The sequence below is a fragment of the Meles meles genome, chromosome 10, assembly GCF_922984935.1.
Source record: "Meles meles chromosome 10, mMelMel3.1 paternal haplotype, whole genome shotgun sequence".
In the NCBI taxonomy this organism is placed as follows: domain Eukaryota; kingdom Metazoa; phylum Chordata; class Mammalia; order Carnivora; family Mustelidae; genus Meles; species Meles meles.
The window spans coordinates 67,332,946-67,352,122 of NC_060075.1; the positions used below are offsets into that span (position 1 = coordinate 67,332,946).

The window sequence follows — 19,177 nt, forward strand, 5'->3', positions numbered from 1 at the left end:
ATGTGACACTTGATCTCAGGTCATGAGTTCAAGCCCCATGATGGGCCTGGAGCCTATTAAAAAAAAACCAAAAAACAACTAAATAAATAAATAAACTGCTAAAATTCAGTCATTTGTTCAATTGCTGACTTTTTTTTTTTAAGATTTTATTTATTTATTTGACCGACAGAGATCACAAGGAGGTAGAGAGGCAGGCAGAGAGAGAGGAAGAAGCAGGCTCCCAGCTGAGCAGGGAGCCTGATGCGGGGCTCGATCCCAGGACCCTGAGATCAGGGCCTGAGCCAAAGGCAGAGGCTTTAACCCACTGAGCCACCCAGGTGCCCGAACTGCTGACTTTTTAATTCATTCCGCCAAGATGCTGTGAAGGCCACATACTGGCCAGGCACACTGCTGGGCCCTAGAGAAACAAAATGAGACAAGGCACTTTCTCCAAATTCGAGGAAGTACCCAGTCTGGTTGCTAGCTCTCAGCCTCCTTCTCTACCAGCTCTCCTATGCCAGCGGGTACAAAGGATGGTGCTGAGTCCTGCGTAAAACCCGCACTACCATTGGCAAGTGGCTAACAATTTACTAAGTCTAGTCAAACAGTCTTGCTATCTGTCTGAAAACTTGATTCAGATGTCTGATGAAATGAGAGAGCTGGCTGTTTTACTTCCTTCCCAATTTGTCATCAGAATGCACGTAAAGAAACATAAGACAAAAACGCAATAGCTCTGTCAACCATATGTCAAAGTCTGACTCAAATTTCCATAAATTACACAAAGGGGACTGACCAAGAAGTACAACTGACCCAGAATTCATTACTATGCTCCCTGCCACATTTTATATCTTTTGAAATTCTATCCAGTGAATGCCCTCTTTAACCCAGCTTATATTTGCTTTTGATTGTGTGAAAGGATGAAGAAGAGTAGTTGTGGTAATGTCTTAAATATAAATACACCTTTTTAAAAAAAATGTATGCCCAAGCCAACAAAAGAATAAAGAAATCTTATACAAGCCAGAAAGGACAGGAATCAACAAATCTGTTGGAAAAGCTAATGCTTTCCCTGTGGCCATCGCTAATTTCTAATGACTACAAGTCTGGGCTTTAATGATCCATGCTCCGCAGGGAGAAGGACAAAGTCTGTGGCCAAACACCTAGGGAAGTAGGAAACAAAAATCTTCTGTGAAGAAACGCACCCTCAAACTAAATCTCAAAGAAATCACCAAAAACTTCCAAGACATGTGAATTCATAATCAAAAATTACAATACAAATGAAGAAACAAGTCACAGCAAAGAAAAGTCAACAGAATAAAAAAAAAAAATACAGAATGAGACCCATAAAGACTGTGGGTATCAAAACTAGATTATAAACAAATTTACTTTATATTCTGTATTATTTGAAAAAAATAAAGGGAAACCTAAAACTATGACAAAAGAATATCAAGAACTACTAAGATTTATAAAAAGAACCAAACAAGAGATCTAGAAACAAATAAATAAATAACAGTATTGAAATTAGAGCAAATGAGTCACTACTGCATAAAGAATTAGTAAACTAGAAGATATGAAAGAAATTGTCCAGAATTCAACACAGAGAATCAAAACCAATGAATTACAACACAGAGGTCAACAGCACATGAGAATATCCTTCTTACTTCTGAGTTCCAGAAGGAGTTAGATTAGGAGAGAGGCAGTGTTCAAAGAAATGATGGTTGAAAATGTCCCAGTGCCAATAAACACAATTACCAGATTCATGAAGCATAACATATCAGCCAGCAAAGGAAATGAGAGAAAGCCACATCAGGATACATTACAAAGGAAAAATGTAGGACACCAAAGACAAACTGAGGATCAAGCAGATGAAGAGACATGACAGCTTACAACATAATCACAGTTTTAAGGAAAACAGAGTAAAATATCAAAGTAAAAGAGTAAAATAGTATCAAAGTAGTTTTGGAGGAAAGTAACTGTCCATTTCGCACTCTATTCCACAGAGAGGTAAAACTATCTTTTGAAATCAAGGATGAAATAAAGAATTCAGAAAAACACAAAAACAATGGAGTTTGTTACCAAAGATTGTCACTAAAAAAAACTCAAAAAGAGGAAAAATAATACCAGAAAAAATGTTGAAATGTAAAAATAAATTATATGAGAGTGATAAACATGTGAATAATTCTGAGCAAATAGTAACTGCATAAAGCTATGCTAATTCCAAATTTGTGGAGTTACAAGAAATCAAGATAGAACAAAAACTCTAGACAGCAGCATAAAGATAGGAGGGGTGTCTGGGTGGCTCAGGTCTCTTAAAGCGTCCAACTCTTGATTTTAGCTCAGGTCATGATCTCTGGGTTGTGAAGTCGAGGCCCAACAGGGGTTCCACGTGGGCTCAGCACAGAGGCTGCTTGGGTTTCTCTCTCCATCTCCCTCTGTCCCTACCCCTGCTCTCTCTCTCAACATAAACAAATAAATGTTTTTTTAAAAATTGGGGAAAAGGTGGGGCACCTGGGTGGCTCAGTAGGTTAAACATCTGCTTCCGACTTAAGCTATGATCCTTGGGTCCTGGGATCGAGCCCCACATCTGGGCTCTCTGCTCAGTGGGAAGCCTGCTTCCTCTCCCTGCTGCTTCCCCTGCTTGTACTCTCTCTCTCTGTCAAATAAATAAATAACATCTTTTAAAAAAATTGGGAAAAAGGTAAATGGAGATATAGGTTCTTGTCCTGACACAGAGTAAAATAACTTTAGACTTAAGTTTAATCCACATGTTAAAGGATGCCCACAAAAACTGTAAAAAACAATACACAACATGTAAACTGATACAAAGGAATAAAATGGAATTAAAGAAAAAAATTTAAAAAAATCAATTCAAAAGAAGGCAAGGGAGGAGAAAAAACAGACAACAAAAAAAGCAAAATAAAATGACCATAGACACAAATCCAAAAATATCAGTAGCCACAACCAATATAAATGGACAAAGGGAAAATTAAACCTCCAGCTATATGCGTTGTACAAGGGACACACCTAAAACAGGAGAACACAGAAAAGGTGAAAGGTATCAAGCCAACACAGACCCAAACAGGAGCACCACACAGTATGAATATCAAATAAGGTTTATTGGAGAAAATATAACAATGGCAACATGCTGGTGATCTGCTGAACACCAGTGCCCACACCTTAGGGCACGCCTGTCGTAATGGACACCTCCTGGTTAAGGCAGTGCCTTGTGAAGAAGGCAACCGATGGAGCCCACAGGCTACTATCAGCCTATTCTGCCCTAAAGCTCAGACCTTCCAAGTTAGCTCTCTGATAAGCCACCCAAGAGAGAAAGAAATGAGCATCCACGCCCCTGGGTCTTGTCTTCCCTTGGTAAAGCACAGGATGGTAAAAAGATACAACAAAGTCTAACCAAAAGTCATGTCTACAGCAGTAGCTGACAAAATTAACATCAAGCTGAAAAGCATGATTTGAAATACTCACTACTTTCATGTCATCATTTTATTTCACAATCCTAATCTTTTATGTGTCAAATAACAAGTCCTTAAAAATACATCACACAAGTCATCAGAATCAAGGAAAAACTGCCAATGCTATTCTCTCTAAGATATCTGACACAATTATCTCAATTACTGAAACATTAATGAGACAGAAGGTAGACAAAATAGTTGAATGCTGCAATTAACAAGTTTGATCCAACAACTGGAAAATACAATTTTTTTCTAAGCACACATTAAATATTTACAAAACATGTCCTCGATAAGCCTTAAAGCAAATCTTATATATGTTCAAAGAATTAGCATCGTATAGAACACACCATCTAATTATAATGCAATTATGTTAGAAATTAACAACACAACAAAATTGAATAAATAAAACCTCTACATTTGGAAACAAAAACAACCCATGAGTCAGAAAAGAAATATGCTGGAAACTAGAAAATATTTAGAAATTGATGACAACCATCTACTGAAAAAACTTGTGGGAGATGCCTAAAGCAATAGGTACAGACCCAGAGTGTTCCACACATGAATTCAGTCAATAAACAGGTAATTCCAGCTTCACAGAAAACCCTGGAGAATAGAGGAAACTCTATAACTCATTTCATGAGTCCAGTATATCCCTAATAACACCAGAATCAGACAAGGACTATATAAGAGCTGCATGCCTCTGTACTTTTTTAAACATGTGAAGCTAAGACTTTGTGTATTTAAGATACTTTTACTTATGCAGTCAAATGCCATCTTAACTGAAATACTATTTTTATTCAAATGGTACTAGAAGCTCTAAACTGGGCAAAAAGGCAAAATAATAATACTAATAATAATATGTAAGAATGGTTAAGAAACAAATCTGTAATTATTCACGTATGACTAGAAAACCTAAAAGAATCCTATAGAAAATTACTAGAAATAAGTTTAGCAGGATAGCCGGGAAAAAAAGGTCAAATGCACTCTGTGTACAAGCAACAATCAGTTAAAAATCTTTAACTTAAAAAAGACACCGTTTATACTAGCAACAACAACAACGTAGCTAGGAATAAATCTAATCTAAAAGTCAAAACTTTTGTATAGATAATCATGAAACTTTTTGGAAGGATGTTAAGACCAAAACAGGCCAAGAAGAGTAAGAGTAGTTGTTAAGATGTTACTGCTGAAATCAATCCAAAGATTCGATGCAATTGTGATCAAATCTCAAGGTTTTTTAAGAACTTATCAACCTAAATTTATAGACAGTCACAAGAATCAGAAAGTTATTCCTGAAGAACATAGCAAGAGAGAGAAACTTGTACCCTGGAAGTAAAAAATTATCATAAGGCCAAAAGTACTTGGCCTCAGTACTTCAGTCCTGAAGAGAGTGGTCTTGGTGCAGGCACAGGCAAACAGACCAATGGAACAGACCTGGAGCCCAGGAACAGACTCACACATATATATAAACCTAGGTGATGCCGAAGGTTGCAAATGGTGATGTAGTCAATAAATGATTCTGGGACAAGTACAATGAAAATAAAACAAAAGAAATTGGATACCTACCTGACAACGTGCATATAAACTCAATTCTAAATGATGGAGTATTTTTAAATATGAAAGGCAAAACTATTATTTTAAATATATAATGTTTTTAAGAGCTTGTTTTAAGAAAAGATTCTTATAGTAGATTTTTAAATTCACCTTTTCAACTATATTACACAAAAGGGAAAAACATTTTAACCATTTTAAAGAGCTCCTTCCAACGAGAAAAAGGAAAAAAAGACAGGGGGAAAAAAAAAACCCATGACAAACACAACTGGCCAATAAATATTTGAAAAGTTGTTCAGTCTTTCAGTAATCAGGAAGGCAAATTAAGACCACAACATGAAACCTTTTTACATCCATCAGGGGGTAAAAAAACTTTAATAAGAGTTGCCAAAATGTGGATCAACTGAAATTCTTTATACCTCTGATAAAAGAGTAAGACAGTACAACTACTTTGAGTACAGTACTGTTGACCTTTGAAAAACGTGGGGGCTGCCCACCCACCATGGTTGAAAATCCAAATGTAATTCTTCACTTCCCACAAAACTTTACTAATAACCTACTATTAACAGCAAGCCTTCCCAGAAGCCATAAACAACCGATTAACATATATTTTCTATGTTATACATATTATATGTTGTATTTGTACAATACATAAGCCAGAAAAAAAGAAAATATTAAGAAAGTCATGAGAAAATACATTTATAGTACTGTGCTATATTTTTTGAAAAAATCTGCACAGTAGTGGACCCATGAAGTTTAAACCTATGTTGTTCAAAGGTCAACCATATTTGGTTTTACTAGTAGAGCAGAAGAGGCACAACCTATGTTCCAGCAATTCTACTGATATCCCTTTGCACAAATGTGCCAACTAACAGGTACAAGAACATTCACAGCAGCCATGTATGCAGTAGAAGAGAAGGGTAAATAATCAAAATGTCAGTCAATAACACAGCAAAATAGCAGAGTGAAAAGAATGAACTCCACCCACATATGCCAACATGGATTAATCTCAAAAGCAAAAGACCCAAGTCAGAGGATATATATGGTATGATTCCGTTTATATAAAGACCAAAACCAGCACAATTAAACATACCACTTAAGAATGCCTCCATGTGTGATTAGATTATATAGAAAAGCTTAGGGTGCTTAACAAAAATGTCAAGATAGTGTTTATTTGTGGCTCCTCCAGAGAGGAAGATTAACTGAATTAGTGCAAACTACTAACTGGCTAAATTCCATTTCTTAAACTGAATGTGAGGCCCTTGTGAGTTCATTTAATTTCTCTGGAAATAATACATATTAGCTATATATACTCTTCTCTCTTGACTATGTATTATATAATACATTTTAAATGACAAAAAATATCCAAAACGCCGTTTTAAATTATCTCGTTCATCTTTATGGTTTTTTTTTAAAGGCCACTGGTATGTAAAAGTAGTCTTCAAAGTATAATAAAATAATGACATTACATCTGATACCTGATACATTAAGGGCCGATGTTAAAGATATTCATCCACCCTACCCTTTATAATGCACATCAACTTGTCTTCCAAAGCAACCCTGAAGTGCAAAAAACGTCAAGGCTTTGCACAAAAATATAGACTTTATTGACTTGCACCAGTACAACCATTCCTGTATACAACAAACGACATGCAATGAAATCCTCTAAATTTGTTTTTGTGATAGCGATATTAAAAGACAAATATATTCAGTTAAATAAACACTGAGGGAGGCTATCGTTTAATTATGGAACATCAGATTTCTATCTTAAATTGCAGCCTTAAGTGTCAAAAAGAATCATCTTTGCTTAAGGCAACAATGCGATAAAATTGGGACACTCGAGCTAAAACCCGAATTTGGTGACAACTCTGGGGCTTTAGGCAAATTCACGGACGCAGTTTCCAAATAAAAAGTTGTTTTTCCAATTTCCGCAGCAGTTGGCAGGTATTTTTATGACCGCTCATTCCATAATATCCCTGGCAAGTCAGTACCAATCCCAGCAGATGAAGTCCCCAAATGCACAACCACATCAGCCAGCGACTGATTCAAGAATCCACGCCCCCAGCCTAAATCTCCTTGGAACTGGTGATCTTCCATGTCTCCCCTATCCCGGGGTGTGGGGAGCAATGAGGGAAAGTTCTGGGAAGTTAAGACGAGTCCGTGAATCACATAGGCAAAACTCTGCTAGGATCTTAAAAAACATTCATATCATCGAACCCCTCGTTTTTTGATAGGTAAAGTATCTCAGGGAGAAGCGCCCCTGCTAAGGATCTAACAGCTACTTAAATTCTTCTCCTCACCTAGCTCAGTGATCCTTCCCCCTACCCACTCCCAAAAGCTTCAATTCGTCGCTAACACGGAAGAGGTGAGAAAACTCCCACCTCCTTAGCTTGGCAGGTTGTGAGGGCTACAAAGGGTCGTAGAGATAATTAGATCAACCCTTCTAACAGGTGTGAAAACAGAACAGTAAGTGACGCAGGTTGAGCGGTTAAATCACCGTCCCTCTGTCACCGAGCGGCAGGAGCCTGACAAGGGAATGAAAGATCATTGGCGACCCCACTTCCCGTTACCAGGAGAGCGAGTGTCAAAAACACCCGACACCTCGACTGCAACACAAATCCCGCGCCTCCCACGAAGAACCGGGAAGCCGGTTGGTGGGAAAACTCGAACAGCGGGTGCGCAGCACCGAAAATGCCGCGACAGGGCAAGAACCGAGTCCCGCCTCTTTCTTCCGCATCCGTCGATGGGGAGAAAGAGAAACAGTAAGGTTGCGGCGCCTCCCGCGAGAGGGGTACCTGAGGCTCGCGCCGCAGTCCCTCGCCGCTACCGCACAGGAGCCCAATACCCTGCTTCGGAGATCCAGTCCCGCCGGGAGGCCCGGAGATCGCGGGAGGCAGCCGCCGCCCCGCCCCATCCAAGCCCCGCCCCCACTGCCCCCTCTGCGGAGGACCCGGGCAACTTCCGGGACGCCACGCGTCACTAAGCAGCCGTCCCCACTTCCGGAAGCAGCCCTCCCGGTGTCTGTCCATTTCTGGGACTGCGCGATTTTGATCGAGATTTCCGAGCTTTTGATTGGTGGAGTGAGAAGCGGGTCTCCGCTGATTGGTGCCGGCATCTTCTGCCCCATAGACGCCGCGGGGCGCAGAATTTCAGGCCTCTGTTTCCTGCCCGCCGCAGGTCTCGTTCTGCGACCATGGTGGATGTCATGGAGTTGCCCAGGTCGCGCGTCAACGCCAGCATGCTAGCTCAGTTCATCGACCGGCCGGTCTGCTTCGTAGGAAGGCTGGAAAAGGTGCGCGCCGTGGCTGCCCTGGGCTCCCTGCTTTGTAGCCGGGTGGAGGGACCCCGTGACCACCAGGGCCGCAGCCTCAGGGTGGAAAGGTGGGGTGGAGGAGGACAGGCCTTAGAGCAACACTGCGCTCCCAATTGCTTCGTTTTACACGAGGAGACGTTCTGCACACTTTTTAGCCACCAGCCCATTTTGGCGCCACTTTTATGGCGCGGAATCGTGACGTGTTCCAGTGCGCTCGGTTCTAAATTTAGCGTCCTCCCTTCTGGTTCCTTTTTGTATTTACAAAAGGAAAATTGTAGACCTGACTCACACATTTATCTCCTGATTTTTTAGTTTAGCCAGACTTGGCAACTTCTCTGTTTTTCTAGTTTCTAATGCAATTTTCTTAGACTTCACTTTCTCGTTAGTCACTTCGTCATAAACATTCTTCAGTTTTTCCTTCCAGATTCCATAGCAGTCTGTGTTCTCATGCTAGTGTTAGAGTGCAGCGTCTGCACCCTGCTGATGAGAAGCAGCCCCAAAGTTTCGGAGTCAGTGAGCCGGGAAAGCTGAGGGGGAAAAAAACAAAAAACTATTATAGAGCCTTGGTAGTTCATTTCAGCCACTCGTCCTCTTCGTTAAGTAGGTGTTAACTCGACTTCAGATTAGGGAAACTGGGTAGGAGTGGTGTATGGTTAACTGCTGAAGGCCACAGCAAGTAGCAAAGCTTTCATCCAGACCTGAATGCAGTCTTTACAGCTTAGTAGTAGAGCCCAAATCTTCTGGCAACCAGTTCTCTTTATTTCATCATGCTTATTATTTATTTTTTAAAAAATACTCTCTACCCCCAAGGTAGGATTCAAACTCACAACCCTGAGGTCAAGAGTGGTACGCCCCAGCACTGAGCCAAACAGGTGTGTCCCCATCAAACTTAATTTTTAAAACAGACCCTCTGGTGGAATACCTACTGTTTAAATCATGAGTGCTAGTAGATCTCACTTTTAGACATTATGGACCCCCTTTAATTTGTTGTTAGGGCAGGGTTGTCAGATTACTAAATAAAAATACAGGACATATTTGTACTAAAAAGTACTGTTTATCTGAAATTCAAGTTTAACTAGGTGTTTGACCAGATGTGGTTAACACAAGATTATAATCTGAACCAAATTGTTCAAAAACAATTGCTTTGTGTGCATTGACTAAGTTAAAGTTTGGGTCAATCTGCTCATTTTCAGACTTACAATATTTTTATTTTAATGAGATTTTAGGTTTGTTTTGTTTGTGTTTTTGTTTTTTAATTCTGTATTTCTTTTTTAGATTCATCCCACTGGAAAAATGTTTATTCTTTCAGATGGAGAAGGAAAAAATGGAACCATTGAGTTGATGGAGCCCGTATGTTGAAGTATTAATTCTAAGACTCTTGTAGTTAATTCGTCTTGCTGATGTTTCTGATTCTTGGAGTGGATATAAAGGACCAGCTCATAAAACTTACCTGCTCTAAAAATTAAACTTTTGTACTCTTCTTACAATATATATTTCTTTACATTTCTAACCAATGATTCTTTGGGCTCCTTGATTTTTTTTTTTTAAAGATTTTATTTATTTGACAGAGAGAGACACAGTAAGAGGGGGGAAGAGAAGCAAGGGGGAATGGGAGAGGGAGAAGCAGGCTTCCCGCATAGCAGGAAGCCTGATGTGGGACTTGATCCCAGGGCTCTGGGGTCATGACCTGAGTTGAAGACAGTCGCTTAATGACTAAGCCACCCAGGTGCCCCTTGGGCTCCATGATTTTTTAATACATCCCTTAACTGGGTAACAATTCCTATTCCTATAAAAGACCAAAAAAATCACATTTAAAAAAAAGCTTTTAGGTCATTTTTTTTTCAAGAGCTTAACATTTTTAAAATTCTATTTTGTTTAAGTGTACTTTTAGTTATCACTTGTTTTTACATTTTACATTTATTGTACTCCAAAAAAAATTTTTTTTTCTTTTTAATGAAGACAAATCCATGTGTTGTTTGGTTAATATATACAGAATACACTGCACAGGATAAGAAAATAGAAAGTTCCTTTCAATGGGTCTTTTTAAAAACAAATTACTCCTTGTAGAAATCCTAGACATTCTCATTATCCTTAAGTGATTTTGTCTTCAACTTAAATATTTAACTGGATCTTTGGACCTGAAGGTACTGCTAAAGGTAATAGGACTTGACATGATGACATTAAGTACTCAAACATTTTTAACAACTTATAGTTCAGTTTTTGCATTGGTAAATTTTAAGATGATTTTGTTACATGAAATGAAAGATTAGTAAACTGTAACAATTCTCCAAGTTGCCAACTAGAAATATGACAATACCAATTTGACAATTTGTCCTCTGTGTTAGCTTGATGAAGAAATCTCTGGAATTGTGGAAGTAGTTGGAAGAGTAACGGCCAAGGCAACCATTATGTGTGCATCATATGTCCAGTTTAAAGAAGATAACCATCCTTTTGGTAAATAAAGCATTCTGTATTAAGTAGTTTCATGTAAGTAGGAGGAAAACGGTTTTCTTAACTTGAGATGTCTTGGTCTTGAGTCTCAGTCCTGCCATCTTTCAAGTAAGTGAATTACCTGATCCCAAAGGAAAATGGGAGAACATTTTGGCCCCCTTTTAAGTAATGCTTGTATATGCAGGAAACTAATTAAAGAAACTTAAAACATGGCAAACAAAAATAATGTTAATAGATTTTTTTGTTTTATCATATGTATCAAAAGCATCAAATAATGCGTAACACCTAAAACCAGGCAAGAACTGCCTATACAATGGATATCAAAATGAATAGTTGCCTATTCCCCATGTCTTTTGTTTTTTAGAGCTACAGGTAAATAGCTGTGATGATCCCTATCTATTTTAGAAGACACATTGTGAAAATAAGTTGATCTCTATAAAAGAGAAAGAGGTAGAAAGCATTTAGATAATAAATGATGTTACATCTTTCCATTGTAGATTAAATGTTTGATAAAATGTGTTTTTTTTGGTTTTTTTTGTTTTTTTTCTTCAGATCTTGGACTTTACAATGAAGCTGTGAAAATTACTCATGAGTTCCCTCAGTTTTTTCCTTTGGGGGTTGTGCAACATGATTGATCTTGATAAACACATTGAAGACTGTTACAGGAAGCCCCTGATAGTTGAGGGGAAGATTTGTGATTTTTAATATTTAATTTGTTCTCCTTTTAGTTTCATTTACCTGACCTTATTAGATACTGCAGTATTCCACTTTTGATGGAACCTGTTTGTATACTGCAAGTTAATTCCTCGTAAAGAATCACTTCTCCAGTGTACGGTCAGATCAGATGTAAGAACAAAGCAGTTGCCTTGGGTTTAGTTTTGTGTTTTATTAATAAAAACTGAAATGGGACATACTGTTGATCATTTCTTATTCTTTTAGTCACGTATTCAAACACAAACTTGGAATTTTCATAGTGTAAGGTCAGAACTTAAACCTACCAAATGAAATCCTGGGCCACATGTATAAAGAATTTATTTGCTACCTCATAAACTACACTATGTTAATTATTTCCTTGACACTCTGAAAAAAGTGATTTTAATTTATTAAAAGTGCAAACAAAATCCTTTATCTTTTATAATTTGTGAGAACCTATATGAGAATTCTCCAGAGAATCAGAACCAGAAGAACCATATATATCAGAACTATATGTATAAGATTTTGTTATAGGAATTGGCTTAAGTGGTTATGGAAGCCAAGGAGTCCCAAGGCCTGAGAATCAGGGGAGATGATATAACTTGCAGTCCAAGGTTGAAAACCTGAAGAGTGGGAGGCCACTGGTGTAAATCCCAGTCCGAAGGCCCAAGAACCAGGAGCTCCAATGTCTGAGGACTGGAGGAGGTGGACATCCCAGATCTGGCAGAGCAAATTTGCTCTTCCTCTACCTTTTTGTTCTATTTGGGTTATGAACATATTGGATGATACCCACCTATTTGGTAAGGGCCTACTGATTCAGACACTAATCTCTTCTGGAAATGCCCTCACATACACGCCAAGAAATAATGTTTTACTGGCTATCTGGGTTTCCCTTAGCTAAGTTGACATATAAAATTATAACAGTACCTCTTTCTCAGGATTTTGAAACCACATTTACTAATGCCAAATAAGTGATATCTAATCATTTGAACAGTTGATGAAATCATTTAATCTTTTTTTCTTCCTTTCAACTGTCATTCTTAGTATTACATTCCTATTTACTTGTACTTCGTACCACTAAGTAACGCTGGGGATGGGCCAGGTTGGTATGTGGCAATTATAAAATAGAGAGTAAAGCAGAATAACTGGTAACTTACATGGCTAGTCAAGTTTTATGGCTTGACTTAATTTCTTCGGTTAGGAAATTAACTAATTCTAAATTTAGATTATAAATTTAACCGAAAATATTTATTTTATGGATACCTGGCTGGTTGAGTTGCTACAGCATGCAACTCTTGATCTTGGGGCTGTAAGTTCAAGCCCCATGTCGGGTGTACAAATTTGAAATTGATAGTATCTTTAATTCCAACTTTTATCCCAAAATAGTCTCCAAATTACTTAAGGAACATTGCCATAGCCACTTAAAGTAAAATATGGGAAGTAAATACTGTTACAGCTGAAATTTAGGTTTAGGAGGAACAGCAGCCAGTCTCAATAACTGTTGTCTTGAATGCCAGAGAAAGAGTCCATCCTTACTTGTGTTAACCTCCGACAACTCTGTGCTATGAAAATGTTAAAGGTGTCCCGCTTAAAACCTTCCCTTGAACTACTGTGTTTAATAAACTGGACTAAATGAATAGGGTATCTTGCTTTCCATCAAGTGAGTCATTTCTACTAATTATTTATGGTCCCATATCTCCAGTCCCAGCCTCACTTCTGAGCTGCTCAAATCTGCTCCTGGATATCCCACCAGCACTTTAGCTTCAGCAAGTGTAGCTTGAATGTGTGCAAACTCTCATGTGTTCCCTGATTTGGTAATAATTTAATCAGGATAAATTTACACATATGATTCACATATTTCAGCTGTACAATTAAGTGGCCTTTAGGTATATTCAGAGTTGTATACCATCTCTACAATCAATTTTAGAACATATTCATCACCCCGAAAAGAAACCCCGTACTTTTTACCTATCATGGCCTAATCCCTCCACCGCCACAACCACCCCCTAAACACAAGAAACCACTTTCCTTCTGTCTACAGATTTGCCTATTCTGGACACTTCAGAGAAATAGAATTATATGTGATCTTTTGTGACTGACTTCTTTCACTTAGCATGTTTTTATGGTTCATCTGTTTATAGCATATATCAGTGCTTCATCAACCTTTTTATGGCCAAATATTCCACTGTATGGATATATCACTTTTTATCCATTCATCATTTGGAAATTTGGGTGGTTTCCACCATTTGGATATAATGAATTATGCTATTATGAGCATTCATGTGTAAGTTTTTATGTGTACATATTTTTTATTTCTCTTGGATATATACATGTAAGTAGAACAGCTGCACCAAATGGTAAATATGCTTAAGTTTCTGAGGCACTGCCAAACGTTTTCTAAGTGGCTGTACCATCTTACATTCCTAGCAGCAGTGTTTAGGATTCTAATTTCTCCACATCCTCACCAACACTTATTATAATATAACTTTTTGATTATGCCATTCCACTGGGTGTGAAGTGGTACCTCATTGTGGTTCTGATTTGGTCTTTTTCTTTTAAAGCTACCATAAGCCATCCCATTGCCCAGAAAAGCTTGAGTATCTCCAGTCCTTTTCATTGCCACTGCCCCTGCAAGTTCAGACAGTTGTCATCTCTCACTTGAATTATTACAACAGTCTTACTGTAAATGGCCTTCCAGTTTCTAGGTCCCTGGGTTTCCTAGCCAATACAGCTGCATTTAACATCAGTTCTAACCACCACACTATAAGCTTAACAAAAAAGAGAAGTTTGGAAAGTGGAAAACTCCCGGAAAGGTGACAGTGGGGAAAGCTGGCCAATGCTACCTTAAAGAAGCGATCAAGGTTAACATCAGCAGTGACAACAGGCAGAGATCATGTGCCCTCTAGTGTGATAAGAAAGGTACTTCGCCACTCTGGTATTTTTTCAAAAACACTTAACCACCAGCTCATGAGAAAATATCACACCCAAATTGAAGAACATTCTAAAAACTGATCACTCCTCTAAGCTGTCAATGTCATGAAAAAACAAGAAAAGAGAAACTCACAGAGCAGAGAAGACTAAGCCTGGATTGGGTCCTGGAACAGAAAAAGACAAAGGAAAAACTGATTAAATCTGAGTAAAGTCTAGCGTTAACAGTAATATACCAGGGTTGGTTTCTTAGTTTTGACAAATGTACCATGATAATGTAAGGGAGCATAAAGGGAGACACACTCTGGGGGAGGAGATACAAAAGAACTCTATCTCACAAGTTTTCTGTAAATCTAAAATTTCTCCACAGTAATAAAGGTATTAAAAAAATGAACCTCCTCAGGTTCCCCACTGGCTACATGAGGTCCACATTTCCAGTTAGTAGTTACCCTTCACAATCTGACCACATCTCACCTCAGACCAAATCCTACTTTCCCCCTTGAAACTATTATCCGTCCAGTACTGATATGCTGTTACTGGAACACATTAGACCCTCTAAGATCTGGGTGCCACTGAACTTGCTTTTGCTCTGACTGGAATGTCTGGAAAGGAAAACATTCTCTAAGCTTCCCGAACAGGCAAGGAGAATTACTTTATGTTATATTCCTTTCTTTATACCTTTTATCACACTTAACTTGCTCATAACCTTTTTAATTTTCAAATAACATTGTTTATATGTTACATTTGATTATATTAATATATGTTTATATAGTATAAATACATATTTTATATGTATACACACACACACAGTAGCTCCCCCACTCTTATCCATGGGGACTACTTTTCAAGACCTTCAGTGGAAATGCCTCAGATAGTACCAAACCCTAAGTATACTGTTTTTTCCTATACACACATACACACATACCTATGATAAAGTTTTAATTTATAAAGTAGGCTTGGTAAGAGTTTAGCAATAACTAATAATAAATTAGAACAGTTATAACAAGACACTGTAATAAAAGTTACATGAATGTAGTCTCTCAAAATATCTTGCTGTATACTGTACTCACCCTTCTTGTGATGAGGTGAGATGATAAAATGCCTATGTGGTGAGATGAAAGGAGGTGAATAACATAGGCATTGTGATACAGCCTTGAGCTACTATTGACCTGAGGATATATGAAAAAGACAATCATCTGCTTCTGGACCATAGGTGACTGAAACTATAGAAAACGAAGGAGATAAGGGGCGACTACTGCATATATATTTAAACACTTCAAAAATCAAAAAGTAGAGCTTCAGTGTCTCTCCAAAGACACTGCTATGGATTTGTAGGTAACTCTCTAGAACTTTGACTATATAAATGTCTACAGGACCTCAACTATACTATTCTGCAACATGCATTTCCTTTAATATGTCTTGGCAATTGACATATAGAGCTATCTCTTCCTTTTTAATGGTTGCAAAACATCCATTGTGCCAAGTGCTTATTTAACCAGTCCTCTAACTAGTCTTCCCCACTAAGGAGAGGTGTTTATAGTGAAAAACCTGTAGCTAAAAAACCCACCTTACTGGTATCTCTCAATGCCCAACACAGCATATGAATAAATTAGTCCATCCAGCCTGGTTTGAGAAGCAAGGATGCCAAGGAGAGAGCTAATGAAAACCTAAATCATAATTGGTGAGGTGACAAAGAACAGGAGGCAAGAGGTTCAGAATATATTATAATGGATTCCACAAGACTCAGTGACGAAGTTAGGAACTGAACAGAGTAAGAGGCAAGAATAAGGTCAGTTGGCAAGGAAGCAAAAAGTTCACTTCAAGAAAAATTTAAGTAGCTGATAGGCCCTTTCAGTGAAGATGTCCAGAAGGTTATTTGGAAATGTAGGATCAGACAGATTTAAGAGACAACCTGCCTAAAATATTTAAAGTAGAGTTTAAGAGATCTTCCCATCCCTTATTTGCGATTTCAAAATCTAAAATGGTTTGAAACCCAACAGCTTTTCCCTAAATTTGGGACAAAACTCACTTGGCAACAAAACCAGTAAGAATTGTAATGAAGCTCCTTGTAGTCTTTATCTCACTGTAAATACTCATAAGCTTCACTGCAGAAACACTAGTGTGTTTGATTAGAGGGTTCTGTCCTCTGGAGAGGGTGTTACATAACATCTATGGCAGATGCATCCTATGACTTTTTCTAAAATCCCAAAATTCTGAATTCTGAAGCACATCTGGCCCCAAGAGTTTCAGGTAAGGGACTGTTCCTAAATTAAAGGACAGCATACAAAGTGAGAAAACCATATAACTAATGACACAGGGAACTGGGCACTATGCAACAGCAGTGGGAGAATGACTGAGTCAGGAAAAGGAACCCAACGATGCCTGACACTTAATAAGCACTCAAATATTTACTCACTGAGAGAGTAACATGAAAGGCAAGCCAGCAGAGTCTCAAAGAGTGTTCAAAGTTCAATGAACAAGTGAAGATAAGGATTAAGGATAAAATATTGTGGGGCCCCTGGGTGGCTCGGTCAGTTGAGCGACGAAATTCTGTAGGTTCTATTTGGTGAAACTACAATTTGGTTTCCTCCCTTATATAATTCACATGGAATTTGATTCTGATCTGTTGCTGAAAGAAAATAATCTGACACCAAAGGTTATCCTTCTTAAAAAGATGATGCTAAATCTAGAGTAATAATAAAGCATATGCTTTAAGTTACTTTTTAATTGGGATGTTGGTTTAAGGTAAGACACTTATGTTCTTTATGACCCCATTTGACCTAGAACATAGGGTTTGAGATGGCTTTAAGACCAGAGGTGTAGATTATGAACAATTTACACTGTAATACATTCATCTTGACTGTAAAGATTAAATCTGTCATTAGCAGGCCACTGTTTCTTCTTTACATCACACAAAATGTCAGAAACAGAGCACTATGTTCAATAGAATTTCCTAATCTTTTTTTTTTAAAGATTTTATTTATTTATTTGACAGAGAGGGATTGCAAGTAGGCAAAGAGAGAGAGAGAGAGAGAGAGAGAGAGAGGGGAGGAAGCAGGCTCCCCGCCAAGCAGAGAGCCCGATGCGGGGCTTGATCCCAGGACCCTGGGATCATGACCTGAGCCGAAGGCAGAGGCCCTAACCCACTGAGCCACCCAGGCGCCCCTCTTTTTTTTTTTTTTTTAAGATCTGGACTGAAATATAGTGGCTTTCACATATTCTGTAGGTGGGGAGTTAAAGAACAACAATCTCTGTGGATTTCATATAATGCATTATCTAAGATGCAAAGCTGAGAAAATATGAGATAGTTCTCAGTGAGTGCCATAAGTTGAAAGAAAGGAGAATACATGAGCGGCAAGTGCAACAGTTTTGGCAACACCACAAACGACATCATGACTTAATTAGCCTCTGTTTTAAAGAGACTATTCATTTTTCATAAGAGTTTGAAATACTACCCACGAAAATAAATCAATTATTTTGGCTAAGAATCTCTCACCATAAAATGCTATGACAGTTTATTTAATAATAGATTTAAATGAATAAGGTTTCGTTGAAAGATCTTGCTATCTTGTTACTTTAAATCTTAAAAGCTAATCAGCAAGGAGAAATTTTTCTATTGAGTAATTACTGATTTAAATGCTACGTCCTTTAATATTTTTAGCTTAGATATTTAGGAACGAACTATTATTTAAACCTTAACATTTACTTTCATTAACTCAACTCCACTTAATACATATGACCATTTACAGCCAAACTGTAGCAAATAAACTTAGCAAACTATTAAGAAAATCAAAATCCGTGTCAAAAATCTTAAAATTTTTCTGTAGCTTTTGAGAAGCTCTAAGCATTGGGCAAACATTGGGCTTGATGAGAAAATACATCTTTAAGAGATAAGTTATTCTTATAAAAGTGACCAGGGTTCCACCAAGTCAGTTCTTTCTTTCCTATGGCTCAGACATATTATGCCTTAGTCATGTATTTGACCTTTTATGAGAGGCAGACAGTAGACCAGGGGCTGCCTCATTTTGGAATCTCCTCAGAAATGACTAAATGAACATACTGAGGACCAAGGGAGGAGCTAGGCATTAGAAATCATTGCTTCCAGGGGCACCTGGGTGGCTCAGTGGATTAAGCTGCTGCCTTCGGCTCGGGTCATGATCTCAGGGTCCTGGGATCGAGCCCCGAATCAGGCTCTCTGCTCCACAGGGACCCTGCTTCCTCCTCTCTCTCTCTGCCTGCCTCTCTGCCTACTTGTGATCTCTCTGTGTCAAATAAATAAGTAAAATCTTTAAAAAAAAAAAAAAAAAAAAAAGAAATCATTGCTTCCAAACCAGGGGAATTTGTAGGCTTCTTTTTCTTTTGGAACCTGGTGACCTAAAGGAATTGACCCACTGAGCAATTTCCTTCACTCTCAGCAGTTATGATTAAGTCACCAAAAACAGTTCAGGATGAGATACATTTATTTCTATCCCACTTGTTTCTAAAAAAAGAATTTAAGACAGCTGCAAAGGCTTCTATCCTTTCCCTGTTTTCTCACCATAAATTTACACAATGTGACTTTTCCAAATGTGGACTTGAGTTACTAGGGGAGGTAGAATGGGACAGTCAGAAAATTGATTACTGTCATTTATCACAGGAACATTAATCTGCTAAAACTGGTACTAATACCCTGCTTTAGCCCTTCTTAGGAAAACTTAAAAATAACATTCTAAGACAAATAAAATATGTTCTATGTTGTTTTTCTTCCTTTAGCTTTTATCTTATAACTTAAAATTATTTGAGATACAAATTTAATGACATT

The 19,177-nt window shown here is 38.1% G+C and overlaps 2 protein-coding genes and 1 long non-coding RNA gene across 3 annotated transcripts in view; 1 reads left to right on the forward strand and 2 right to left on the reverse strand.

Annotated features, from left to right (window-relative positions):
• Nucleotides 1–8,037, reverse strand: part of UMAD1 (UBAP1-MVB12-associated (UMA) domain containing 1) — a 227,128-nt gene extending 219,091 nt beyond the window's left edge. The window contains exon 1 of the mRNA XM_046021326.1: nt 7,787–8,037. Coding sequence (XP_045877282.1) covers nt 7,787–8,020 — 234 coding nt within the window. The 5' untranslated portion in view covers nt 8,021–8,037. The remainder of the gene's footprint in view (nt 1–7,786) is intronic.
• Nucleotides 8,038–8,148: 111 nt separating this feature from the next.
• RPA3 (replication protein A3) lies at nt 8,149–11,692 on the forward strand. Its single transcript, XM_046021327.1, has 4 exons — nt 8,149–8,283; nt 9,580–9,654; nt 10,650–10,758; nt 11,308–11,692. Exons 1-4 carry the CDS (start codon nt 8,185–8,187, stop codon nt 11,388–11,390), a joined length of 366 nt encoding a protein of 121 aa, XP_045877283.1. The 5' UTR covers nt 8,149–8,184; the 3' UTR covers nt 11,391–11,692.
• LOC123952084 lies at nt 8,293–15,847 on the reverse strand. The gene is made up of 3 exons (XR_006820562.1): nt 15,447–15,847; nt 14,513–14,543; nt 8,293–8,831 (listed from the first exon to the last, which is right to left on the reverse strand). It is a non-coding gene; the product is annotated as an uncharacterized LOC123952084 (long non-coding RNA).
• Between the last annotated feature and the right edge of the window lie 3,330 nt (nt 15,848–19,177).